This window comes from Halichoeres trimaculatus, unplaced genomic scaffold (assembly GCF_033239565.1).
Source record: "Halichoeres trimaculatus isolate MK-OKI-2021-1 unplaced genomic scaffold, fHalTri1.1 fHalTri1_scaffold_18, whole genome shotgun sequence".
Lineage (NCBI taxonomy): Eukaryota > Metazoa > Chordata > Actinopteri > Labriformes > Labridae > Halichoeres > Halichoeres trimaculatus.
This window is the reverse complement of record NW_027437196.1, coordinates 20,879,532-20,902,248: the sequence shown is the minus strand read 5'-3', so window position 1 is coordinate 20,902,248 and position 22,717 is coordinate 20,879,532. Positions and strand designations below refer to the sequence as shown.

Below are 22,717 nucleotides of genomic sequence, written 5' to 3'. Positions count from 1 at the left end.
GTACATTTACTGCATGGTGTCCAGAGCAAACAGACACACCTGAGCCCTTACAGTAGTAAGTATCAGTAAAAAAATATATAAACTAAACCCCTTACCTACAAATTTACATAATCACATCAAGACGTTATGATCAATTTTATTGTTTTGAGTGAAATTTATATCATATTGTCAAATGTGTCCAAGCTGAAGTTCAGCTTCCCTTCACTAGTTGGAGCTGTAACTCTGTAATGTTATAAAGCTGTACTACCTGGATGTAAACAGTCACAGATATCATCTGGTAGCTGACATAACCACTGCTAACTGATCTGACTGTGTACCTGCAGACCCGTAGAGCCTAACCAACTTTTCAGATGAGTTGGTTGGTCTGAATAAGTGCTAATTTCGTTGACGAAGACTATGACTAAAAATATTTGTGAGCAAACCTTTTTCATGGATGAAAAATAAGGAGGGTCAGGCATGACGGCGAAGACTGTGAGGAAATAAAACGGAAGCTTTCTTTTACAAATAAAGATGAGACTAAAATGTTTGGGAGGGATGAAGGCCCCAGGGTGGCACTGGGCTGAAATGTATCTCAAAAGCTCAAAATTCTAAATATCTTTTATTTGTCTAAATGTTTATTCTGTCATATGTTCGCTGATTTACAGGAAGTCTACTGGTTTTGTTCTACCTTCTAGTGTTTTTTAACAGAAGTTTACATTTTATCACACCAACAAAAGTGCTTTTTCTATTTTCCTTTTGCCCCTTTTATCACTGCTATTTTGTGAAATAAATAACTGAATAAATATCTGCAGTGCTGGATTCTGTTGGTGTGGTCCTATTAACAGTCAGCACTGCCCGGCTGAAAGAGAGCACAGAGCTGACAAAACCTTACCTGGGGCCAGTTCCAAAAAATACATAAATATTCAATTTCTTTAAGTGTTTGAAGGTGAATCCAAGGCAAAGTAGGCATTAAGGTGGTCTGACTGCGAAAAAATGTTAACTTTGCTTACCCAAAAGGTGTAAAATACTCTCTGGCATCTGTTGCATGAAGCCAGTGACAAAAATTGAATCAAACATCTTTAAATTCTAGAGACGTGAGAAACTTGCTGAAGTTAACTTTGTAAAGGTATCACAGGTAGGGATGTACTTACAACAGGACCAGGAGGACCTTGAGGCCCCTCTCCTCCCTTCAGACCTGCAGGACCCTGATAAGAAAAGAAAACATCATGAGGACTTCTTCCACAAATCTGATCAAGTTCAAAATTAAATTTACACAACAACAGATTAGAAATGTGCCATACTAGACTGAAATGACTGAAAAATATAACACAGAAGTAACTGTTAAGGAAAAAGAAATTAAAAACAACTCTGACAGATAATAACAGGAAGTTAGGGTTCAGCCGAAGACATAGAAGCAACATATTTCAGAGTATAGGGAAACAACATAGTTTGTTTGAACTGTGATATCCTGAAAACCAAGAGCAGCAGCTCTGATGACCAAAGTACGCTCTCGGGCTTAGAGGACATGCTATTCTCGTGATTTAATTCTATTACAATTTCAAGCTGCCAATTCGATTTAAATTGTGATTCTTCAATATGTACGATTTTCGTGATTTTTCGTTGCTTTTTTAACACTAGACCATGGAAAAGAGTTAAATGATGATGATGATGTCTACAGACTATAACGGGAGCCATGTTTACCCATAAAATGCACATCGCATGAGTCAGAGAGAAACATTTCACCCTCTGCTGGGGAAAAGTGATATAAACATGGACTGAAATGAAGAATTTGAATTTGAAAAAAAAAAAAAAAAGTTTTTTTTTTTGACAAAGAATCCTGATTTTGATATTGTCAAACAAAAAATCCTGATATATCGATTTTCCTATATTTTCTCCCACCCCTGATACACTCAATAGAATTGTACTTTAAAAAGGTCAGAGAGATGGGTCGGAGAGAACAAAATGACTTAAAATCTATTTTAAGCTTCACAGAAGGTCAACACAGGGAGATTGGGTGGGGGTAAATGTTTTGTTATTTTTCTCTTTAAGATGATTCCCCCAATTTATAAGTAGGGTATAACATACACTAATATGACACATGTGAAGACACAGGAGTGTGTTACTCTTTCAAATTCACCCTGAATAAAAAGGCCTTCACCTTAAACGCCTCTGTTGGACAAAGCTAGATGGGCTCGCTGAGTTTATCAGCTTATCTAGGTTGTAATCAGGGTCCATTATCACTAACTTTGAATCAGCCTCTAAATTTTCTTTCTACACCGCCATCCTCGGTCTGTCCTTGTACACCTGTTTGTCACTCCAGCCTGATTCCTCCACTGCAGAAATGTGTTTGAGAGCATTTAACCTCAGAGTAACACTTGAAGAAACACCTCAGCTATTGACATTTTCACCCGGTTCGACCACCAGCAGGAATTCAAGGCCAGAAATAAAGAAAGTCAGGGGAAGAAAATCCAACAGCAGAGCTCTGAAACTTGAGCGACATCTAAAGAATCTCATTCCCTTTATGAGCGTGCTCCTCCATGCTGCAGTGAGAGACTGCTGGGATTGATTTGCTCACATATAGAAACATAAACTGTGAGCATATAAGACTGTTTGTGTGTGTGTATGTAGTTTTATTCAGCCCTGTGAAGCTCTACTTACACATGCAGGGTGTTTATTATATGTCACATATAGGTTTGCTTTCCTCTGTGTTTGTCAATGCCTGAAACGTGTGTATGAATTTGTGTGTACGTGTCTGTGCAGCTCCCTTGTGGGCTACAAAAGAGCACATGGCAGTGTGGGTAATGAGTCTCTGCTGGCTCCGGCTGTGTGTTGGAGTAAATTACAACGACAGAAAACAATCTGCGGAGCTGCCGGCCTGCCTGCAGAGTCTCACTGACCTTGAGGATGCAGACAGCACAACACTTCCCCTCGCTGCAGCGTGTCCGCTCGCAGACACCACAAACTAATCGGCAACATTTCTCACTTAATAATTTATTGAGTAAATAATGCAAACGGAGGAGAACAAATAGTGCTGCTGCCTCCTGAAAACTGCTGAAATATCAAAACGTGTCATCAGGTCCTTGAGTTAAACTTCTTTCAAATGAATCTCTGACCAGCATTTGTTCTGTAATAGAGGCCCATGATGCATTGCAGTGGTTAAAAAAGTGGTGTGGGTGGCGGAACAGCGATGCAGAGGCACGCCTGTTCATTTGTAAGATGTCGCTTTGGATTTCCTCTGCAGCAGATTGATTGGTGGGAGTGAATTCAGGGCTGGTGTCTCTAATGAAGCGAATAGCTGCAGATAGACGCTGCTTCATTTGTTCTGGAGCAAAGTTCTGTCACTTTCTACTAACAGACATGCAGAGGAAGACTGTGATGAATGGGTGCAGCTGCTCTTACCGCTGCTCCAGGTAGACCTCGTTCTCCGGGGAAACCTCTCAGGCCGGGGGGACCATCTTTACCTGGGGGTCCTTGTGGTCCGGGGTCTCCCTGTAGACAAAAACATCATGGTGAGTAATTAAGGTTTGTCATTACTTAATGTGCTGCATCAATATAACTTTGAGAGATACATACTTCATCCCATGCTTTTTATTCTAATGTAATGCATGAACTTTTTTTTTAATCATTTAGCGACATGGATATACACAGCTTGTAAAAAAACCATAGCTTGACATCAGAGATGAAGTTGTAAAAGGTTTGTAAAATCCTGTTTCCTGTGGGATATTCCTGATATTCAGCATCAGAGCTGCAAAGATCTGAAAGCAGAGTCATTAAGAAACACTGATTTCCTCTACAGAGCTATATGGAGGATTCAGAAAACTGGCCTCATCCACGACCGATTAGCTTACACAGACTGTATCTAGGCCTAAAGCAGGATTTCTGGTCAGTGAAGTAACTTTAAACTTAACTCTGGCTTTAAGTACAAGAGAGGTGGTTTTCTTCCTATCAGAGCAGATCACCATGATAGTTTGCCCAACACTTGACCTGCTACATACAGGATGAGAAATCTGTGTGACAAAACTACACCCTGACCAATCAGTTCATACAATCATGGCCCTCTGAGAGCTGACTGTAAAAGGAGAGGTAGAAACAGTTAAACTTCCTGAATAATTAATTGATTGTCTGACAAATACTGATATGTTCTGCTGAAATCGTCACACAGCAGAGACTGATCAGAGAATTGGAGCTTTGCAGTTATAATACAAGTATTTAAGATATATGGAAAGCATACACACTGCTTTCAATTACATTTATGCAGTAGTATTTCCTGACATCACCATACGACTGCCAGGACTGCAGCGGAGCAGGAAGAGGCCACAAAAATACATCCATATGACCAATTAACTACTGAGAGCAAACAGGTTATTAGAGTCCAATCCATCACACACTAACGATGTGTGACGACCCCACCACCAGGACACAGGCCATCTCTGTCTGACTCTCCTGTTTGTGTTTTGGAGAGGAGGGGTGCCCTGGTTGGAGGGTCATCATTAGGATGAGGTGCCCCTCCCCTCCCTGCAGCATGCCCTGCATATAGCATCCTCATTTCCTCTTCCTCTCTTTGACTGTTCTTCACTGGTCAGGAGACTTGATTGACACCCTCTCTAGTCACTGATAACATCTTACTTTGACTTCAGCTCATGTTTTCGTCAAGTATTTTTGAAAGTTATTGTTTGCCTTCTGATTTGTTACAGATGACAGATTTGATGGGCCTAAATTTGCGAAGCCTTGTGAAAAAAAAATAAAAAAGCCTAAGTGGATCTTTATTATTGCAGACTCTCTTTTTATTGTTGTAATCTAAATCTTCTGCTGTAACTCTGAGGAGCTTCCTCAAGATGCAGAGCACACGACAGCCAAATGTCATATTTAAGAGCTGCACTGCACTCAAACTGGAGAAATGATGGCCCTATTTAAAGATGCTTTACTGCCTCTTCCTCCTCTTCTTCCCCTGAGCCCTCTGGTGACACATGGCACTCAGGTATGTTTCTGCATTTATGTTTTCTATTCAAATGCAAAGCTTACATCTCAGCCACAGAGAGCTCTACACTCTGAAAAACATTAAGACTGAAAAGTATCTGACATGTCAACATAGACGGCAGTAATGGCTCTGCACATCCCACCAGGAGCAGGAGTGTGCTTGTTTTGTAGCCGACATCCATCTTAATGGGCCATTAGCTGCAATTAGCTTGAAGCTTGTATGTTTCTGTGGATTCATTAGCAGTGACACCGCATAGTCAATACATAATTCTCAGCTCTAATCAAATCATACAACCTGCCAAAGCATGAAATACAAACATTTCAGTCCTCTGGGTTCAGTGTGTGGGAAAAAGACTTTATGAAGCTGGTGTGTTTTTTTTAGCAGCCAAAAAATAAAAAATCAGACTGACTGAGTTAAACTAAATGTATGAGTATAAATCTCCTTTTTTAGGGGTGAATACAGCGTTTAAATGTGCCCTGTTTGTGCAGCTGATGGCGTGTCCCCACACCTGAGACGTGTCACCACCTGTAACTACACTGGAAATAAACACTGGATACAAATGATGGCAGAGCCGCTTCATTTTCACCCCACATCTCTAAAACAAGAGCACAGCCTGCAGACAAAGTTACTTCTGGCTTGTTCTCTTTCTTCGGTGTTGGCAGTCTGACTTTATCTGCAAACAGGGCGAGCACAGAGGAGTGGGCTTGAGAGGCATAAGAGGATTTGGACGCTGCTGCCAAGACCTCCACAAAGTGTCCCTGCATACTGATGAACAGGCCTGAGCGGGAGGAGAGGGGCTGTGAGTGGCGGAGGGTCTGGAGCTGGTGGACTTGATTAAACTGTCTGTTTGGGGAAGAAGGGGAGAAAATGAAAACAGGAGACATGGTTTGGGGCTGAGGGGGTGCTGAGGAGGAGGATGGGGGGGCAGGGGATGCTGAGTGGTCCTTGGAGCTTGGGGGTTGTTTTGGAGCGGCACATACTTCTACAAAATGGCTGCTGTCTGCTCCTAATGGGAGCTGGATTGCCATCCAGGGGGTGAGAGGACGGAATTCAGCTCTACAAGTCTCTCGCTGAATCTTGTGAAATGCTGAGAGTGATGCAGGACTTTGGTGTTTCTCTGTGAATTCACTGCTATAGATTTTTTTCTGCTTTCTCACAGTTTTTATTTGAGTCATCCTGGAGTCTATTGAGCTTTGCATGGCCTCCAGAAATAAACTGCTTGTGAATGCAGCTGGCTCAAAATGCAAAATCAAATCATGTAAGGTAATTGCAACAGCATGAGTTCCAATGGCAGCTTTTTTTTTTTTTACTGCTGATCACTCAATAAAGCTCCAAGCCTTCCTCTCTGAGTGTTACTCACTCATACCTAACGCAGCTCATGAGAGCAACCCAATGTTGAACACATAAAGTATTTCTCTGACCAGCTTAAGAGATCATGTAATACTGTGACCCATGAGTAAATCCTTTGACACCTCTGACTTCTTCCTCTCCTTTAGTTTCAGCAAACTGGACACATACCTTTGCTCCCTCTTTGCCAGCTCCGCCTGGAAGACCCTGCTCTCCGGGTGGACCAGGGGGTCCGGGGTGGCCTCTCTCACCAACAGGACCAGTCTCTCCAGTCGGTCCCTAGGATGTCATCACAGAAACTGAATATTACATGCAGCTCATCAGAGCAAAGATACAGACTGAAAATATATGAAAATAAACCTGCAGGAGACTCCTCCAGGATTTTGTTTGCATGATCAAAACGAGGACGATGAAATGTTACTGGTTGGTTTTGAAAGATTTCAGGGGGATCAGAAAGTTTATTTCTTGTGTTTTTCTTTTTCATTATATTAATATTCGGTGGAGTTTGTACATTGTTTGTCATGCAGTTAAAAACAGGTTAGGAAAATTCAGTTAGTTGGGATTTAGCCAAAATAAAGTCACAATTCCATAACATAACTTCAATAAGAAACAGCCTTTGGAATTTAGACATGTTTGGGCATATAAGACATTTTAAAATATGCCTAGAAATAACATCACAGGGAGTGAAAATGCAATATACTGCAATTTCCAGGGTTATTTTCCTCACTAACTTTGAACTTAAACTAAACATATAGATAATCCAATAACATGTTTGTGTCTTTGATTGATCAAAAAAAGAGTTTTCTGTTTGTCCTCTCCTTTAATCCTTTATTGAAGATAACACCCCGAAGAAGGCACATTTAAAACTTTAATCTGTAATATTTATTTTAATGAAACACATTAATAAAGCATTTCTCTTACCTGGGGCCCGACCACACCTCCAGGACCTGGTGGACCAGTTTTTCCTTGGAAACCCTGAAAACAGATTAGAAAGCCTTCTTAGGACAGTCGATAACGAGACTTGAAACAAACAGATTTTAAATTAAAGTAGCAGGAAGGAGAAAATAAAACAAAGGGGATTCTGTCCTTTTTTTTCTGAATCAGTATCTACAGAAAAAAATGTTTGTAGTTTGGAATCTAAAAAGGACATAACAAAGGGAACAGACGGAGAAATGATATGAAACAAAGATATGTGGTTGAGTTAAATGCACACATTAGATCTGACTAACTTTATTTATTTATCCCCCGTGTTCAGAAAACCAGAGGAACTGTCACCATTGTGTCATCTGATCACTAAATATGAGAATTTGGTTTAATACTTTAAACGATAACAATGATAAAACCTTTCTAAATGTAATACAGCACTAGTTGTGATCTTGTTTTTGGTTGTAGTATCCTTATTATAATTATAATCTAGTTTTTTCAGCATTGAGGTGGACCAAGTATGATAACACATGTAATGAACTTGCGTTTTGCTTTAGTTTTATCGCTTTGATCCTCTTTTGGCATCAGTGTTTCAGCATCGATTTTGTTTTTAGTAGAATTAAAGCAAGTTTTGTTTTCTACATATAAATATAAATCTTTTCCTCCTTCATGTACTAACTGGAGTTTTTACATATTTATTACATCGACATATTTTTAAAAGCTGGAGGAAATAGCTAACCTTTGCAGCTTTAATCTGGGGTTTTTATAAATAAAACTTCAGAGCTACTCATTTATGGTTTAAACTCCAGTGAGTGTGCTTATAAACAGTCCATATGAAGCAGGCAGATGTTTTCCTCACACAAGATCTGTCAGGTTGACTTCAGTCTGATAGGAAGATATAAGTCCATAGCAGGATGTTGCTTCAATTCTGCAGAAGCTGAACTAAAAGTTTTTACACATTAGACATGACTTCCTGTGCCACAGGTATCATCGTCCCAGCAGCTTTGAAATGTGCATGATGCTTTAAAAGTAATCTCTCTTTTCTTATATAAAAAAATAACACAATTATACTTTTTACTTATTTAAAAAGAAAACCAAATTAAAATGATTTTTTTTTTCCTGGATAGAAACAAGAAGACAGAGACAGACACTATGTTTTAAGAGTTAGCACACATGTTCTCTGGAGGAGTTCAGACCAATTAGTTGTGGTAAACTTTGTGCATAAGTTTACATCTTCAGTGTGTGTTTGATTTGCATTTCACTTTTCCCTATGGACATGCTTAAGCAGATTCAAACTGCAGAACAGGACAGACTTAAAACATTTGACTCTGACTCTGCTGCATAAATCAGATGAACTCCAGTCTGCCAGGAGAGGAACAATCCAATTTGCATAGGCTTAGATCCTCCTCCAATTACTCTTTGCTCCCAAATACGAACTGATTGTGAGGCTTATAAGACAGTTATTTAGTTATTTTAAGCTGAGGAGATGTCTGTTTTATACAACGCATGTAAGCATAAAAAGGGAAGTAGTGTTGTAACTTGATTATCTAAAAACCCCAAAGCATTTCTTGGACTACACTCCAAAAAGTCACTGATGAAAAAAAAAAACCTACAAGCACCAGTTTGGCGTGAGAATATTTTCTCCTTTAGGTGGTATCCTTCTGAAAGTGCAGCATGTGCAGGATGAAACTGTACTGAGTCTCCAAAAGATGTTTTAGTGGTTTTCCTAAAGCTAAATAAAAACTTAAAGACTACCAAACAATCCTACCTGTTGGCTTCAACCAATAAGAACAATAAAAAAGCGAAAGTGACAAAAATTAGAGTTTCTCTGGCACTTCAAGCATCAGGTAGAACTTAAAGCTGAAACTACTCAGGGGCTGCAAGCTGAGCTGCCGCCATCACAATTTCATTTTGTGAGTAGATAGTAATTTCTTCAGAAGTGATGAGGTTTTGCTGGGCACTAGAAAAAAAAACTACTTGTTAATTATTCACTTTGGTGGACATAAAGAATCATTCTACCTTATTTTATTTTCTATTAAAAAAAAGAGAAATGTTGAATAAAGCAATTAATAATTAAAAATCTGTGTTTCTCTGGCACTGCTTTTCATAAGCAGCAAAAAAAGTCTAGGAATGTTGAAGTTGGGTTACCAAAAAGCTCCTTATGGAAAATTGCCAATAAAGGGCATCAAGTTGGAAACATGAATGCTGCTACAGGAATTTGATTATGACCAGAGTAGGATGAAACAATCAGCCATATTTGATCTAAAACTCCTTGGTTAGGCTTAAGATTGCAGTTTTAGTCTAATGTCTTGAAAATCTGATCCTGGCAGGAAGATAATACCAAACTCACTGATCGCTCTGTGTTGTGATTTGTTTTGATGCATTATTCCACAGAAACCCTCGGGCAGTGCTCTTACCCTTACCCTCAGTCACACAGGCTCATATCTTTATTTGCACTTCCTAAAGTGCGACTCGTGTATTCTGGTCTGAGCATCTTTTTACAGCTGAGGTCTTTTCTCATATTGGATGCTTGTGGAGCCTGTTCATCAGCTCATAAATCGACAGCCATAAACACCTTAATGAAGACTCCATCGCTGTCCCTGAAACAGCACTGAGGGCAGGGGGAGCAGTCTTGTGTGGTGTGTTACGTTATCTACAGGAACGAGGCAGGCGGAGAGGGAAGCTTTAACGATACAGGCGATGATCTGTCAAGCTCTTAGTGGAATTTATTGCCCTCCGAGCCTCGTCAAAGCAATGTGCACCCGTGCATACCAAGTACAGAGAAAATGAAGTCCAGAGCTGAGGAATGCAAAGATGTGATCAAGCCAAACTTTGCTTTTTTTTTTTTTAACTGTCAGATAAATCTCTTCTCCCCTTGGATGCGCCCCCAGTGTAGATTTAGTGAAGACGTTTCTCATTAAGCTCATGACAAATAAAACAAACCATTGTCCATGCTGCTGCAACAGATTCTACGTCTGCAGGTTTAGCTCTACCTCAGCTCTTATTGTTTGATAATTCTGAAGGAGGCGTCACGAGGACAATCTAAGCATCCTTCCTGCTCAGTGACAGCGAAATAAAAACTGCAGCAGATGTTTGAAGGCATGAATCTGTATTAATCTGCTGTCCATCGCTGTGAGACAGCAGCCTGAGCCATCCTGATGTATTCAGACAGAACGCAGCATATTTGCGTTTCATTCATCTGTATGTGTGTGTGTGTGTGTATATGTGTGTGTGAGAGAGAGAGACAGCCATCATATGGGCTTTGTCTTCAGATTTTTTTCTTAAAGAGACACGACTGCCCTCTTGGCATCCGACTGAGATGTTGTATCACTGATTGTAATCTGCTGCATAAAGAGCAGCAGAGATAGGATGAGGGGGGAAGAGGAGGAAAAGGAGAAAGAGTAGGAGGAGGAGGAGGGAAGATTCAATTGTCGTGCAGCTCACTGATGGGGAACGTGAGATTCGTTCTGTAATCAAGAGAAACCGACCTATAAACGCCCTGCTATCAATATTACTTGATCTAGGATGAAAAAAAACTGACTTTCAGATCTGCTGCTCCTATATCAGCTAAATCCTCACGTCTTTGTTAATGTGAGTGTTTTCATTCTTATTATCCAGCTTTCACACTTATATTAACAGTGGTGCCAGGAACATCCTGATCAACACATTGTATAGAATCAACCTGAGGAAAAGGAGTCTATCACATTTGGAGTCCCTTCATAATGAGGCAAGACTCCTCTGTGTCATCCCCACAGTGTAAGAACTCTATTCTGAATAAGCACCCACTCACTATAGATTATCCCCTCCCCCTGACCCTATCTTCACTCAAACAAAGAGTTAAGAATAAGAATAAGAGCTTTAGAGTAGAGCATGGATTGGATAGACAGACATCAGAAAGCTCAGTTTTTCAGAAGTAGTCCTGCAACTACTGTTTATTTGTATTAACTTGTTGTACTTTGTGTCTACTGTTTTTTGATTGATAAAGTTTGTTTTCTTGCCCTTCAGTTGTGTTGTGTTGTATTAAAAAGATAAATCACTCCATGATTCCTCTGAGCTTGTGGTGGAAACTGAAAAAGAGTCCATATGAGTATTTTCATCTTTAAGAAAATCAAAACTTGCAACTCCTCTGTTGAGAGATGTAATAAGGCTGTTAAAATAATAACTAAGCTGTGTTTCATGTCTGGACTCAACTGAAGAAGAAGCCAAGAGAAAGAAATTGTTGCCATGTTTGAGAGAGTAAATCCAGAACAACAAAAGCATTCTGGGATAAAGTGCTCACTCAGCATCTTTGACACTCACCGTCTCTCCGCGCTGACCAGGGTGTCCAGGCAATCCATCTTTCCCAGGAGGTCCCTGTCAGGAGGAAATAAACACACGCTCATTATGGGAGACAGCACAGTTTGTCTCTTTTGGAGGTTAATTCTTCCATTAATGTTTTTTCGTCACATGATAAGATATTATTGCTGTAGTACTCTGCAAATGCTCTGCAGGCTGAATCACAGAACTCGCAGACAGGTGAGTGTATTTAGACCTCAGGAACTCTAATGGAAATATAACAGGTTGTATGTTTTTGTGAAAGGAGCAGCATCTGTGTGTGAGGGCAGAGAGCCAGCGATGAAGCTGAATCAATAGGTGGAAATTACCACTTGTCTCCCGCCTGGGCTAAAGAGAGAGAAAATGGGCTCTGCTTCGATAACAGTGAGACTAATGATCCCTGCACAGAATTAGGGATATTTCTATGTATTACTGCACTCCATGAACTCCTCCGATTCAATCAATTCTGACTCGTAATGTTTGCAAACTGGACTAATTTGCCATTCAGACACCAGGAAGAGGAAAAGACGAGTGTAGACGCAGGAGCTCTGCAGACCAAACAGCGATACTACAGGTTTACTGCACATAGAGATGTCAAGAGTCCAGGGAGGAGGGACACTTACAGGAGGGCCCTTTGGTCCTGGGAAGCCTACTGGTCCCTGAGGTCCTTGAGGCCCCTGCAACGCACAGACAGAGTTTAAGGGTGATGTATGGGGAAAAAAATAGGAAACTGCATGAATATAAAAAAAAAAAGAAATAATGTGAATAAACACAAAACATTCGGAAACACAGTGTGCGGGATGTCATGTACATACGACAACTTTTAGAGAAGCTGAAAGGGCAAGATACATTTAAATTGATCAAATCAGGATAATTAAATTAAAAGTAATAATTAAATCTATCAGGAGATGGGAATGCTCTCAAACCATTGCTATCAGTTTGGTTTATGTGATCAGGGACTTAATAGTGAGCACTGTGCTTCAAAGGAGGCTCACAGGTCTTCCAGGAGAAGGGTGAATGTATGATGATGATGGTAAAGATGAAAGTGAAGGTTTAGTAGGTCTAACAGGCTCAACTTGTAAGACTTTAAATTTTGATTTTTTTAATGGAAAGAAATACTAAAAAAAAATAGATTCAGAGTGAGTAGATTATAATAAATGTAAAACATCATGATGACTTTATTTCAAAGGTAACTTTTTTTTTTTCATTTCTTAGTTAAGGTCCTTTGACGGCTTAGAGTAATTTTATTTGATACCATCACGTCACTCCCCTACTGTGCAAACCAAATAAGGTGAATGATCTGTATTTTGACATCCCAACGCTGGAGTGCCTAAAATGAATGTTCAGCTAGATTTAATGTAAAGACTGATACAAAAAGGGAAGACGTATCTCTGAGCCTGAAAAAAGAGAAGCTGTTATAAATGCACTACAAATATGCATTTTTTAAAGTCCAGCAGGGGGCAACTCCACCAGTTTAAAAATGGTCCTCAGTCTTAGCTGATTTTTTACCTAAGTAGACATTTTTCTATTGAGTTTGTGGTCAATCTCTAGTTTCATGTCTTCTTTAACACAGCATAATGCTCATTTGGTAAATTACAGTTCCCTTAAGACTCACACAGACCAGGGGAGGAATCAGGGCTGGGCTTGCTGAGGTTGACAAATTGTGATGTTGGGGAGCTGAAATTGTTTAGTTTATAATCATAATGTGCTGAACTCTACAGAGAGTAACTTAGCTATAGTAAGCATCTTCTGGATATAAGCCCATAGGTGATTTTACTATGGTGTAGTTGCATGCATTTTTGTTTTCCAGGAGGAAAACTGAGACCTGTGTGAGGACTGAGATCAGACTGATCCGTGTTAGCTGCAGATAGCCTTCTGAAAGTTACACTGAAGTTTGTTTCAAAGAAATATGTTGACACAGTGGAACTAATTTGATGCAGTTCCTGTTTACGATAATATGGAGTCAGTAAGAGGGATTAAAAGAGATTAAATTAAATTCACACATCAAGTATCAAAGAAATGTGTTTAATCTTTTTCTTTCTAATGTCACTGTGTTTTTAAAGCTGAATGATCATTGATCTTTAAAACAGCGTCGACTTAACTCTGTGTCAGGATGGATTAAAATGTCTTTTTATTCTGGAGGTTTTAATATTTCTAAAGAACCATCCACTGCAGACACGGCTGAGAAAAACAGTTCATCACCAGAGACTTTTGCATTTTTGGTGAGAACTATTTCTGAATGTGAGTTTTATTGAGCTGTAATGAGTATATTACTATAAAAGACTCTGTGGATATGAAGAAAGGATGTTTAACACTAACTTTCTTTGTGGTTCTTCATCAGAGTTACCTCTAAAAAAGTCACTGTCTCCTGCAGCCTTGACGTGAACTCAGTTTTATGTCTTAGCTGATCTCTACAGGAGAATCAAACTGCACTAACTGCATGCTTTTGTACTTCTGTGTACATGTGCATTGGAACAGACGCTGAGCACTATCACAAAAACTATGATGGACAAACTATGGACAAAATGAATGCAGAGTTCCTCACTTGTGTCATAGATGTATCTAACATAGAGCTTAAATTAGCCTAAATCTGTTAACAGAGGAAACAGTTAATGTGTGGAAGACATTTAAATCCTTCAATTTTAAATTAAATATTTGTGATTGTAAAGATTTTTCATTGTGTTCTGCTTTTTAAAATTAATCTCATACTGAAGAGAAATGAAGTAATTGCTGTTTAAGTTTCTGGATATGATCACATTAAATGAGTGACAATTAAAGCAGGATTATCAAAATTATATATCTAATGTTTAGTGGAATGGAGGCAATCTCATCTTAAATTTGGTGAAACTCATCCCACTGGGCATTGTGACGTTGAAATGACGTATATTTAACGTAATTTTTGGCGTCCAAATCAGGTCTCCTGCAGGTGAGAATGAAAGTTTTTATCCCGTCTTTTTGGACGTTGTATGGAGGCCAGATTAATGTCTAAAAAAAGTCTACTAGTGATGTCTGAATGTTTGGATCCATTTTGAATGTCTCATTGACGTCTAGATTTGGTCTGCGAATGACGTTCAAACGCTGAATGTCATTACAACGTTCAGATACGGTCAGATTTAGATGTCAAAATTGTACCCATTTTGCACTGACGTCTAGATATGGTCTTTGACAGACCAACCCAATACTGATGTGATCTGTCTCCCTGTGTTTGGAGGGATGTTTTAATAGATTAAAAAAAGGGAATTCAGAATTAACACTGACCATGTGCGGGCCCTTTTTAAAGCAGCTCTATATGAAGACAAAACTACAGTTTGCTGATTTTAGAACAGAAAGGCTGAGAAAAGGACGAACTCTGAGCTTTAAACTGAACTTTATCACAATCAAATCCCATCACGTTAGCTTGAGTTAAATACAAAGACCAGTCACTGCCAAAAAGAACATCCACTCTAAGTTCATGTCTAAAGTCGTAACTCTGTTGGTGACTGATCGATAAAAAGCAATAATCATTGTTTCTCTCTCATATTTCCTACTCTCATAGTGTTGTGGACTTACTCTCTCTCCGGGCGGGCCTGGTGGTCCATCGTTTCCTGACGTTCCCTGTAGCAAGAAAACCATCAGCAGTTAAGTTTTATATCTGATCTCACAGATTTAACAGCCATCACAAAAAGAGAAGCACAACACAACAGATGTGAGAGCAACAAAGCGTTTTGTTTTTCTGTGATTTATCTGATCTGTGTACCTTTGGACCTGGTTTTCCTGTTGGACCTCTAGCGCCTCGAGCTCCACGAGGGCCCTGCAGACAGCCAAAACTTTAACAGTCAAAACAGAGCGTCTCATAAAAACCGACAAATATTAGAGACATCATTTCTTTAGCTTCCACAAACTGCTGCGACACACTGAACAAGAGGATCACGGAGTGAAGTGAACGTACCGTGGGTCCTCTCTGTCCTCTGGGTCCAGATTTCCCTGCAATGCCCTGTTACAGAAACAAAAGAGAATCATTACCTTCATTTCCTGCGACATTTTTCACAATCCTCGTCTGATGAATACAAAACTACTTCTGTACAGCTGCAGATTCCTTTATTTATAATAGAGTGCTCCCTCTCTTAATTTAGACATCTGAAGAGGGGCTGGATATGAGGGGTAAAGGGGCTAACGGACAAGGCCAGGAATTGAACCAGTGACACTGCATGTAGCATGGATTAAACACTGAGCCACAACAAAAGCTTCTGTCTTTTTTCTCCTGTATTGTATCTTTTCTCCCGCCTTTTTGAAGAACTTTAAACAGCAGTTTAACAAGAGTGCTTTATAAAATAAACTACATTATTTTTCATCAGGCTGCCGTTAGTGAGATAATGTACCTTAAAGATTCCACTGAATTAATCTAATTCATCATCTACAAACTTTCCTCTGTTCTCTCTGATTATTTCTGTTTTTATTTTGTTTGATTAAAATAACAGGGTGAGTTTCTGAATTGGAGCCCGTCTTTTGTTCTCTCTCAAACATCGATTGTGCTGTTATTATTTTTTGTACCCACTCACCGTACAGATGCTTCTGTGATAGAAATCAATTTTTCCTTTGTGCAGGGATAAGATGGTGTGATGATTTTCATACACAAACAGTATGTGGATACAGTGAGCTTGTGAGAGTGTGTTTTTATTTGTGTGTCTGTGTGTGTTTTCTCACCCTGGCTCCTTTCTCTCCGTTGGCTCCAGGGAACCCTGGGAAACCGCTTGAGCCCTGTCAGGAGGAGATGGAGCAACAGTGAGAGAGGGAAGAGGCAGACTGTGAAGGTCAGGATGTGGATATTTATCTGCAATGCCTTTTTTTTTTTTTAAATAATCTGAAATTATGTTTTTTAAATCCACAGATTTAGGGCATTTGACACTCTCATAACTTAAATTAAGTGCCTTGCTGGTGTTTTTTAACAAAGTGTATCTGAATCAGGAGGGGTATACAACACAATTTAGCATGGTGCATGGGTTGTGTGATATAGAATGAGTTATTCCTCAACAGACAAATTTTGTATTTAAGCAGTTTAACAAATGTACCAAAAAATAAACTTTTTCCACAAACTTTTCAACATGATGGTTGGTTTCTTTATGTTGAAAATGAACTGAGCAGGTTGTATGTTGGAACAGACACACAGACATGTTCACTTAAGTCACTTTGGGAAATCATATAAGTACAAAACTGCAAAAAGTCTAACTCTATACCTGTCTGAATTCCAAAATTGTGATCCCCTGTTCACAAACTGGTAGATTTTGTTTCATTTGATGCCAAAACTTAAATTTATTTCTTTTATAAGAATACTATATGTGCTGATGTGTTTATGAGGTCTTGTGTTGCATGTGTTTATCTGTTTGTGTATCTTTTTTTTTTTTTTTATACATGTGCTTGTTTTCTTTCTTTCTTTCTTTCTTTCTTTCTTTCTTTCTTTCATTCTTTCTATCTTTCTTTCTTTCTTTCTTTCTTTCTTTCTTTCTTTCTTTCTTTCTTTCTTTCTTTCTTTCTTTTCCTTGTATATAGACAGTACAAAATTAAGCAGTCCTGATAACAAAGCATAATGAATCACCTACAAAGCATTACTAAAAATAAGTTTAAAAAAAGAGAAAATCAGGACGAGAAGTGACAGAGAGAGACAAAGCTCATCATGTCCTGTCCCTGTTTTTAGACTTTCATATAGACATTTATGTTATGTTTGTGTATCAGAAAACTCTTTCTCTTGTTCTAGCACAGCAGCTTTGAGTTAAAATATGGCTGTTAATCTGATTATCTACTAGTTTCGCTGCTTGTCAACACATTTAAATGTTAAGCAACAGAGACACAGTGATTACGCTGTTTTTACAACACAAAGAATCAGAGTATTGAAAAATCTGATATCCTTACAGCCTTGAGACATAACCAACTCTTGACTCAGCTCATTGCATACGCTAACCTAATCTTAAATCTGGATTTAACCAATGATCCAAATGTAGTTTTTAGTGTATTATGATTATTATTAGAGTGGACCTAAGTAGCTTTTATGTCCTGATAGTGTCTGAAATTAAACATAAAGACATTCAGGCATTCAGAATTCACAGAGCACAAAACTCTATAACAGGCGAATGCACTGCTGAGGTTTCTTTTAGTCAAACTCTGTAAACGGAGGGATTAAAATCAGCTTACCCATCCAGCAGCACCTCATCAAACGATGCATTCAGAACAATCAATAAAAGCAATCAATAACACTTTCTGACTTCCTCTACACACAACTGCAACATAAAGTTATATCAAGTAAACTGTCATAAAGCAGAGCATATTTTTTCTTCACAGACTTTGACTTAACTCTATCACTGATGATTCTTAAAGTCATCATTTTGATAAAAGGATTATTTTGTTAACTGTCACTTTTAAATGCATCTTTATCAGTGCTGTGTGAAAAACACATTTAGTATTAATAATCAGCTCCACAGCTGTCTCCTCCTCAGAAACACAGGTAATATTTATCTGCTTTGACTGTCACACATCAGTGAATCTGCACAGAGAGGGTTTATCTCACCAGCTGAGTGTTTTCAATATGAACGCGTCATAATTATTCCTCCTTCACATGAACACAACAATGATTCAGAGGTTTTTATTCCCTTACAGGTGATAACAGGGCTGAGATAACTGGGAGGGATTTGAACTCACCTTAGGTCCTTGTCTTCCTGGATAACCTGGTAATCCTGGAACACCCAGTTTACCCTGAGAGGCAGTAAAGACACCAGCAGTCAGGTCAGTGATGTCAAATCATAAGCACCAGATGATAAAAAAAGGCATGACAAGGTCTTTATCCTCACCTTCTCTCCTGCAGGTCCAAGGGGACCAGACTCTCCATTAGGACCAGCTCTGCCTTTGGGACCCTCAGGACCGTCCTCTCCTCGAGGCCCGAGCATGCCAGACTCACCCTGAAGATAAAAACAAACAACAGCCATTATTATGATTAATTATACAAGGCAGAAATATGGAAGCTTGGAAAAAAGGATGAATAAACTTTAATGATTGAATCAATTTAAACAGAATCATGACTGAGAAAAAAGCTGGAATCGTATGAAATAGTTACTTCTGATGAGAAATGCTTCAGAAAAATGAGAAAATTGTTCATGTTTACATTAAATTAATTTATAATAGTGACACATAGGCATTAATAGTTCACTAAAAGTTAAATTAAATATAAAATTAAATATTATTGGATAGCCCAGTGTATTCAGAGTTGAGTTTAATTAAAGCAGAGAGCTGTGACTTCAACAGCTGTGTAAATAAATATATCTTTGAAAAATTCTCTTCACACAAACTTTTTTTCTAAATATAGATTCTTTATCAAAAATTGTTCTTTATTTCCAAAGTAAAACCTACTCATGGATTATTGTGGAAAATCCCACAATTGCTAACTGCTAATTGTCTTGACTTATTTTTGTTTTTTACCCTTAATTATGTATCTTTTTAGAGAAAACACAAGTGATTGTTACTCTTTGACACAAAAATCACATTATTTTGACTTTCTATATTGTTTGCATCATTTTGTATAGCCTAAAAGTTTATCTTGTGGTCTTTACTCTATATATTTTACAATATTGACACTCCTTGTTATGATTTACCAACTAAAGTTTTTGACTTTCTATATCGTAGTCGTGATATTGACCCCTATAACTGTGCAGCAAATAAAACCCTGTCAAATCTTTCATATCTTGTCTGACTTTTGACAGAGACAGTCAGTATAACAAAGACTGAACATGTATGTGTGAAGAACAGATGGTGTTATTTCAGAGATGCTGCTCACCCGGTCTCCCTTGATTCCCATATCTCCCTTGAAACCTGGGAAACCGTCCTCACCCTGAAATGAAAAAGAAAGAAGTTATAGTGTTTGACAGTAAATGTTTGCTTATTTCATTATGTTGCTGTTTGAGGAATTTGTTTGTTTTCCCACTGAGAGACTCTAAAATTGGCTTTTCCTTTTGTTGCACAGGAGATCTTATTAAGTATCCAGACATTTTGTTTTCATTAAATATGTGTAATACGCTGCCTGCTTCAGCTCACTGTGAGGATCACAGGATTGATGCTGCCCTCTGCTGGCCAGACACAGGAACAGCAGGCAACATATTGTGCATATATCCTACATTAGACCCTACTTCTACTGACTATTCCAGAGTAAATTTAAAACACACAGTTACAGAAATATTCATGGCTTCAGTAGAAAAGAGTGTGAGGATGCTGAGAGGCCAAACCCCTCTGTCTCTCTCCTCTCACACCTCCTCTTTCTAGTCTGTCACCTGCCCATGTTCTCCCCTCTCTGATGCATTATGCAGCACTGAGCATGTCTGCTGGCAGCATCACCAAGACCCCCCACACAAAGATCCACACACACACACCTGAGATAAAGCACATCCTCTATTCCTAACAAACCCCTTCTGCTCAAGGTTTGCCTTTTGAATCTCTCTCTATAAATAATGGAGGAAACTTGTTATGAATATCTGTCTTTACTGCCAGAACAACAGCCTTCAGTCACGTTATGGATTTTATTCAGCTGCTTTACTCCATCGATCTGAAATGAACCTCGTGCATATTTTGACTCCTAGGTTTAAATTTTTCATGGGACAGTCAGACTCTTCAGAGGAGCTGGAGTCGCTCTGCTCTCTTCTTTGAAACTAAAAGCCCGCAGCCTGACAGAGCCACACTCAACAGCTGACTGAGGGTCACTCGCAGAAAGTTTTACTGATGATGGCTATCGACTGACCTCCGCATGCTGCTTTCAGGCTGCGGACCCTTAGAAGAGCAAAACAAAGAGAGGAGGAGCGGGTGGAAAGCAGCAGGAACAGACTGAGTTTCTGTGACAGGAATATTTTCACCTGCTGCTCCAAAACTTCACAGAGCTGCAGAACTTCAGACCGACACAGTGGCATGTTTGAACTTTGTCTTTTGGGGGAATAACCCTACTGAATTTATCTGGGTTTTAGTCAGCTGGTAAAATCAGACTGGATTATATTTGCTTTAAAGCTCCCTGTGGTGAAGTTTGCCTTGGGCATTAGTGCAGAAAATCTCAGAGGTTCCTGAAACTTGATTTAACATGAAAATAGAACTTCAAGACTGAAAACGACACACATATATAAACACGATTTTTAAACATGTCTATAACAAACAGGGTATGACATACAAGAGATAAAACAACACAAATAAAACACCTTGAACACAGTCTACTGGGTTGGTGAATGCAGTACTTGTTCTGTTACAGTAAACACACTCAAGTGTAATCATTGTGATTTTGCAGGTTTGGAAAAACAATTTCTAAGACACAAAAAATATTTTAATCACATTAATGGGGCCTTTGAAGTTAATTTTCCTGAATCTTTAAAATTGTTGAAATCTAATCTAGATGTGATTCAGAGACAGGTTCTTACCTTCTCTCCCTTTGACCCTTTCAGACCACGGACTCCATCAGCTCCCTGTTCAACAGGACAGAGAGATTAAAAAGCTTTACAAACATGATAGGCTGTCATATGAGAATTGAAACAATAAAATATAGACTTTTCTAACAGTGAGAAACTACTTCTCGATCAAAAGTCCACTTGAAGTGATACACACCTTAACACCACGAGGGCCAGGATAACCAATGGGACCCTGAGGACCTGATGGACCCTGCAGGGGAAAGAAATAAAAGATTATTGTGATGAATCTGGAGGTGGAAACAGGTGTTCAGAGATGTTCTCCTCCATGCTTTCATGGGAGTTTATCCATCTGTTTCCAATCAGGACACAAGTCAAGATCTGTCACACCCCTGACAAATGGACAGACACACAGACAGACAAACAGATAGACTCACTGACTGACAGACTCACTCCTTCAGGCAGCTAAGAATGACTGATTTACTTAACAAGAATATCTCTGGGAGGAAGATGGAGCACCTCATAGGGAACCCACACATCCATGGGGAAACATGTCACCCACATAGAGGAAGGCCACAGCTGAGACTCAAACCGGGAGCTTTCTCACTATAAAGCTAACCACTGCACCACCATACCACCGCAGCCCTGGTCTCTTAGTAAATATTTTATTAAAAGCTTAAATTAAGTTACTTTTTAAAACATCAAAACCATCATTTTACTGTCACTAAAAACTTTGCAAACTTAAGTCATATGTCATGTTTTCTCCTAAATATTTCTGTCTCCAAAAGCATGTTTGATCATATCAGCATTATGCATATTACTCCTCTAACATCTAACCACTCCTTTATCAATAATGCAGTCATCTATGCAGTCAATAACATTACAACCATTGAAAAAGAGTATTTTAATGTTTAGTATCATGTTCTTTTTATGCACAGAAGAGAACAAAACTTCAGCCTGCAGAAAAAAATCTGAAGTTAAGCTATTACAAGTAAAATATCATGTCTTTCAGAGACAGCTCAGGCTTCCATCTGGATTTTTAAATGCAATGTGCAAAACTTGTTGACATTATGCAGGCAGCAGCCAAAAAAATACAAAAAAGGTAAAAAATAAGTAATTAATAAAATAAAGAAAGATATTATTATTATTATTATTATTATTATTATTATTATTATTATTATTATTATTATTATTATTATTATTATGTTCAAAAACACTTGGATTGCCTGCAAAGTCAATGTGAGATCTTCTCAAATATGGAGAAGATTCCAAAACCAGTGTTCAAAATAACAGATAAACTGAGAGACAATGCTGTACATCAACACTGGCTCCTGAAACTGCTTGGCAGAACATAAGCTGTCAAATGGACGTTTATCAATAGCTAAAATATTAATCAAGTCACTGCCAGAGCCCCTTTTATTCTTGAATTATTGCACGCTGCACTGGGAGAGTTTGAATAATTCCCTTCATCACACAATCACTACACAAAAATGATGCATGACTCTCAAACAAACCTACCTGAGCTCCTTTCTCTCCAGGTGGACCCTCCTTTCCAGGATGACCCTGCAAAAAAAAAAGGTCATGTTTAGTTGTGTAAAATCTTGGATTCATGTTTTTTTTTCGACGCAGGAGGAGCTCTTGTGTTTTCTCGCAGAGCAGCGGTGAGGGGGAGTAAAGAGATGACCTCTTGAAGAACGGCTTGTTTACCCGACTTGCTAATGCGCTTTATTGTTTTAGACTCACATTGAGTAACACGTTTGTGCATTTTTCTAACCAA

At 38.8% G+C, this 22,717-nt stretch overlaps 1 protein-coding gene across 2 annotated transcripts in view; it reads right to left on the bottom strand.

The window, feature by feature from the left end:
• Positions 1-22,717, bottom strand: part of col11a1a (collagen, type XI, alpha 1a) — a 105,574-nt gene that overhangs the window by 37,373 nt on the left and 45,484 nt on the right. For both annotated transcript variants that reach the window (XM_074693943.1, XM_074693944.1), the window contains exons 26-41: positions 22,459-22,503; positions 21,140-21,193; positions 20,956-21,000; positions 19,341-19,394; positions 18,361-18,468; positions 18,212-18,265; positions 16,226-16,279; positions 15,471-15,515; positions 15,279-15,332; positions 15,092-15,136; positions 12,166-12,219; positions 11,528-11,581; positions 7,226-7,279; positions 6,476-6,583; positions 3,379-3,468; positions 1,131-1,184 (exon numbers count right to left, since the gene is read on the bottom strand). In XM_074693943.1, the coding sequence (XP_074550044.1) occupies positions 1,131-1,184; positions 3,379-3,468; positions 6,476-6,583; positions 7,226-7,279; positions 11,528-11,581; positions 12,166-12,219; positions 15,092-15,136; positions 15,279-15,332; positions 15,471-15,515; positions 16,226-16,279; positions 18,212-18,265; positions 18,361-18,468; positions 19,341-19,394; positions 20,956-21,000; positions 21,140-21,193; positions 22,459-22,503 (972 nt within the window). The remainder of the gene's footprint in view (positions 1-1,130; positions 1,185-3,378; positions 3,469-6,475; positions 6,584-7,225; positions 7,280-11,527; positions 11,582-12,165; positions 12,220-15,091; positions 15,137-15,278; positions 15,333-15,470; positions 15,516-16,225; positions 16,280-18,211; positions 18,266-18,360; positions 18,469-19,340; positions 19,395-20,955; positions 21,001-21,139; positions 21,194-22,458; positions 22,504-22,717) is intronic.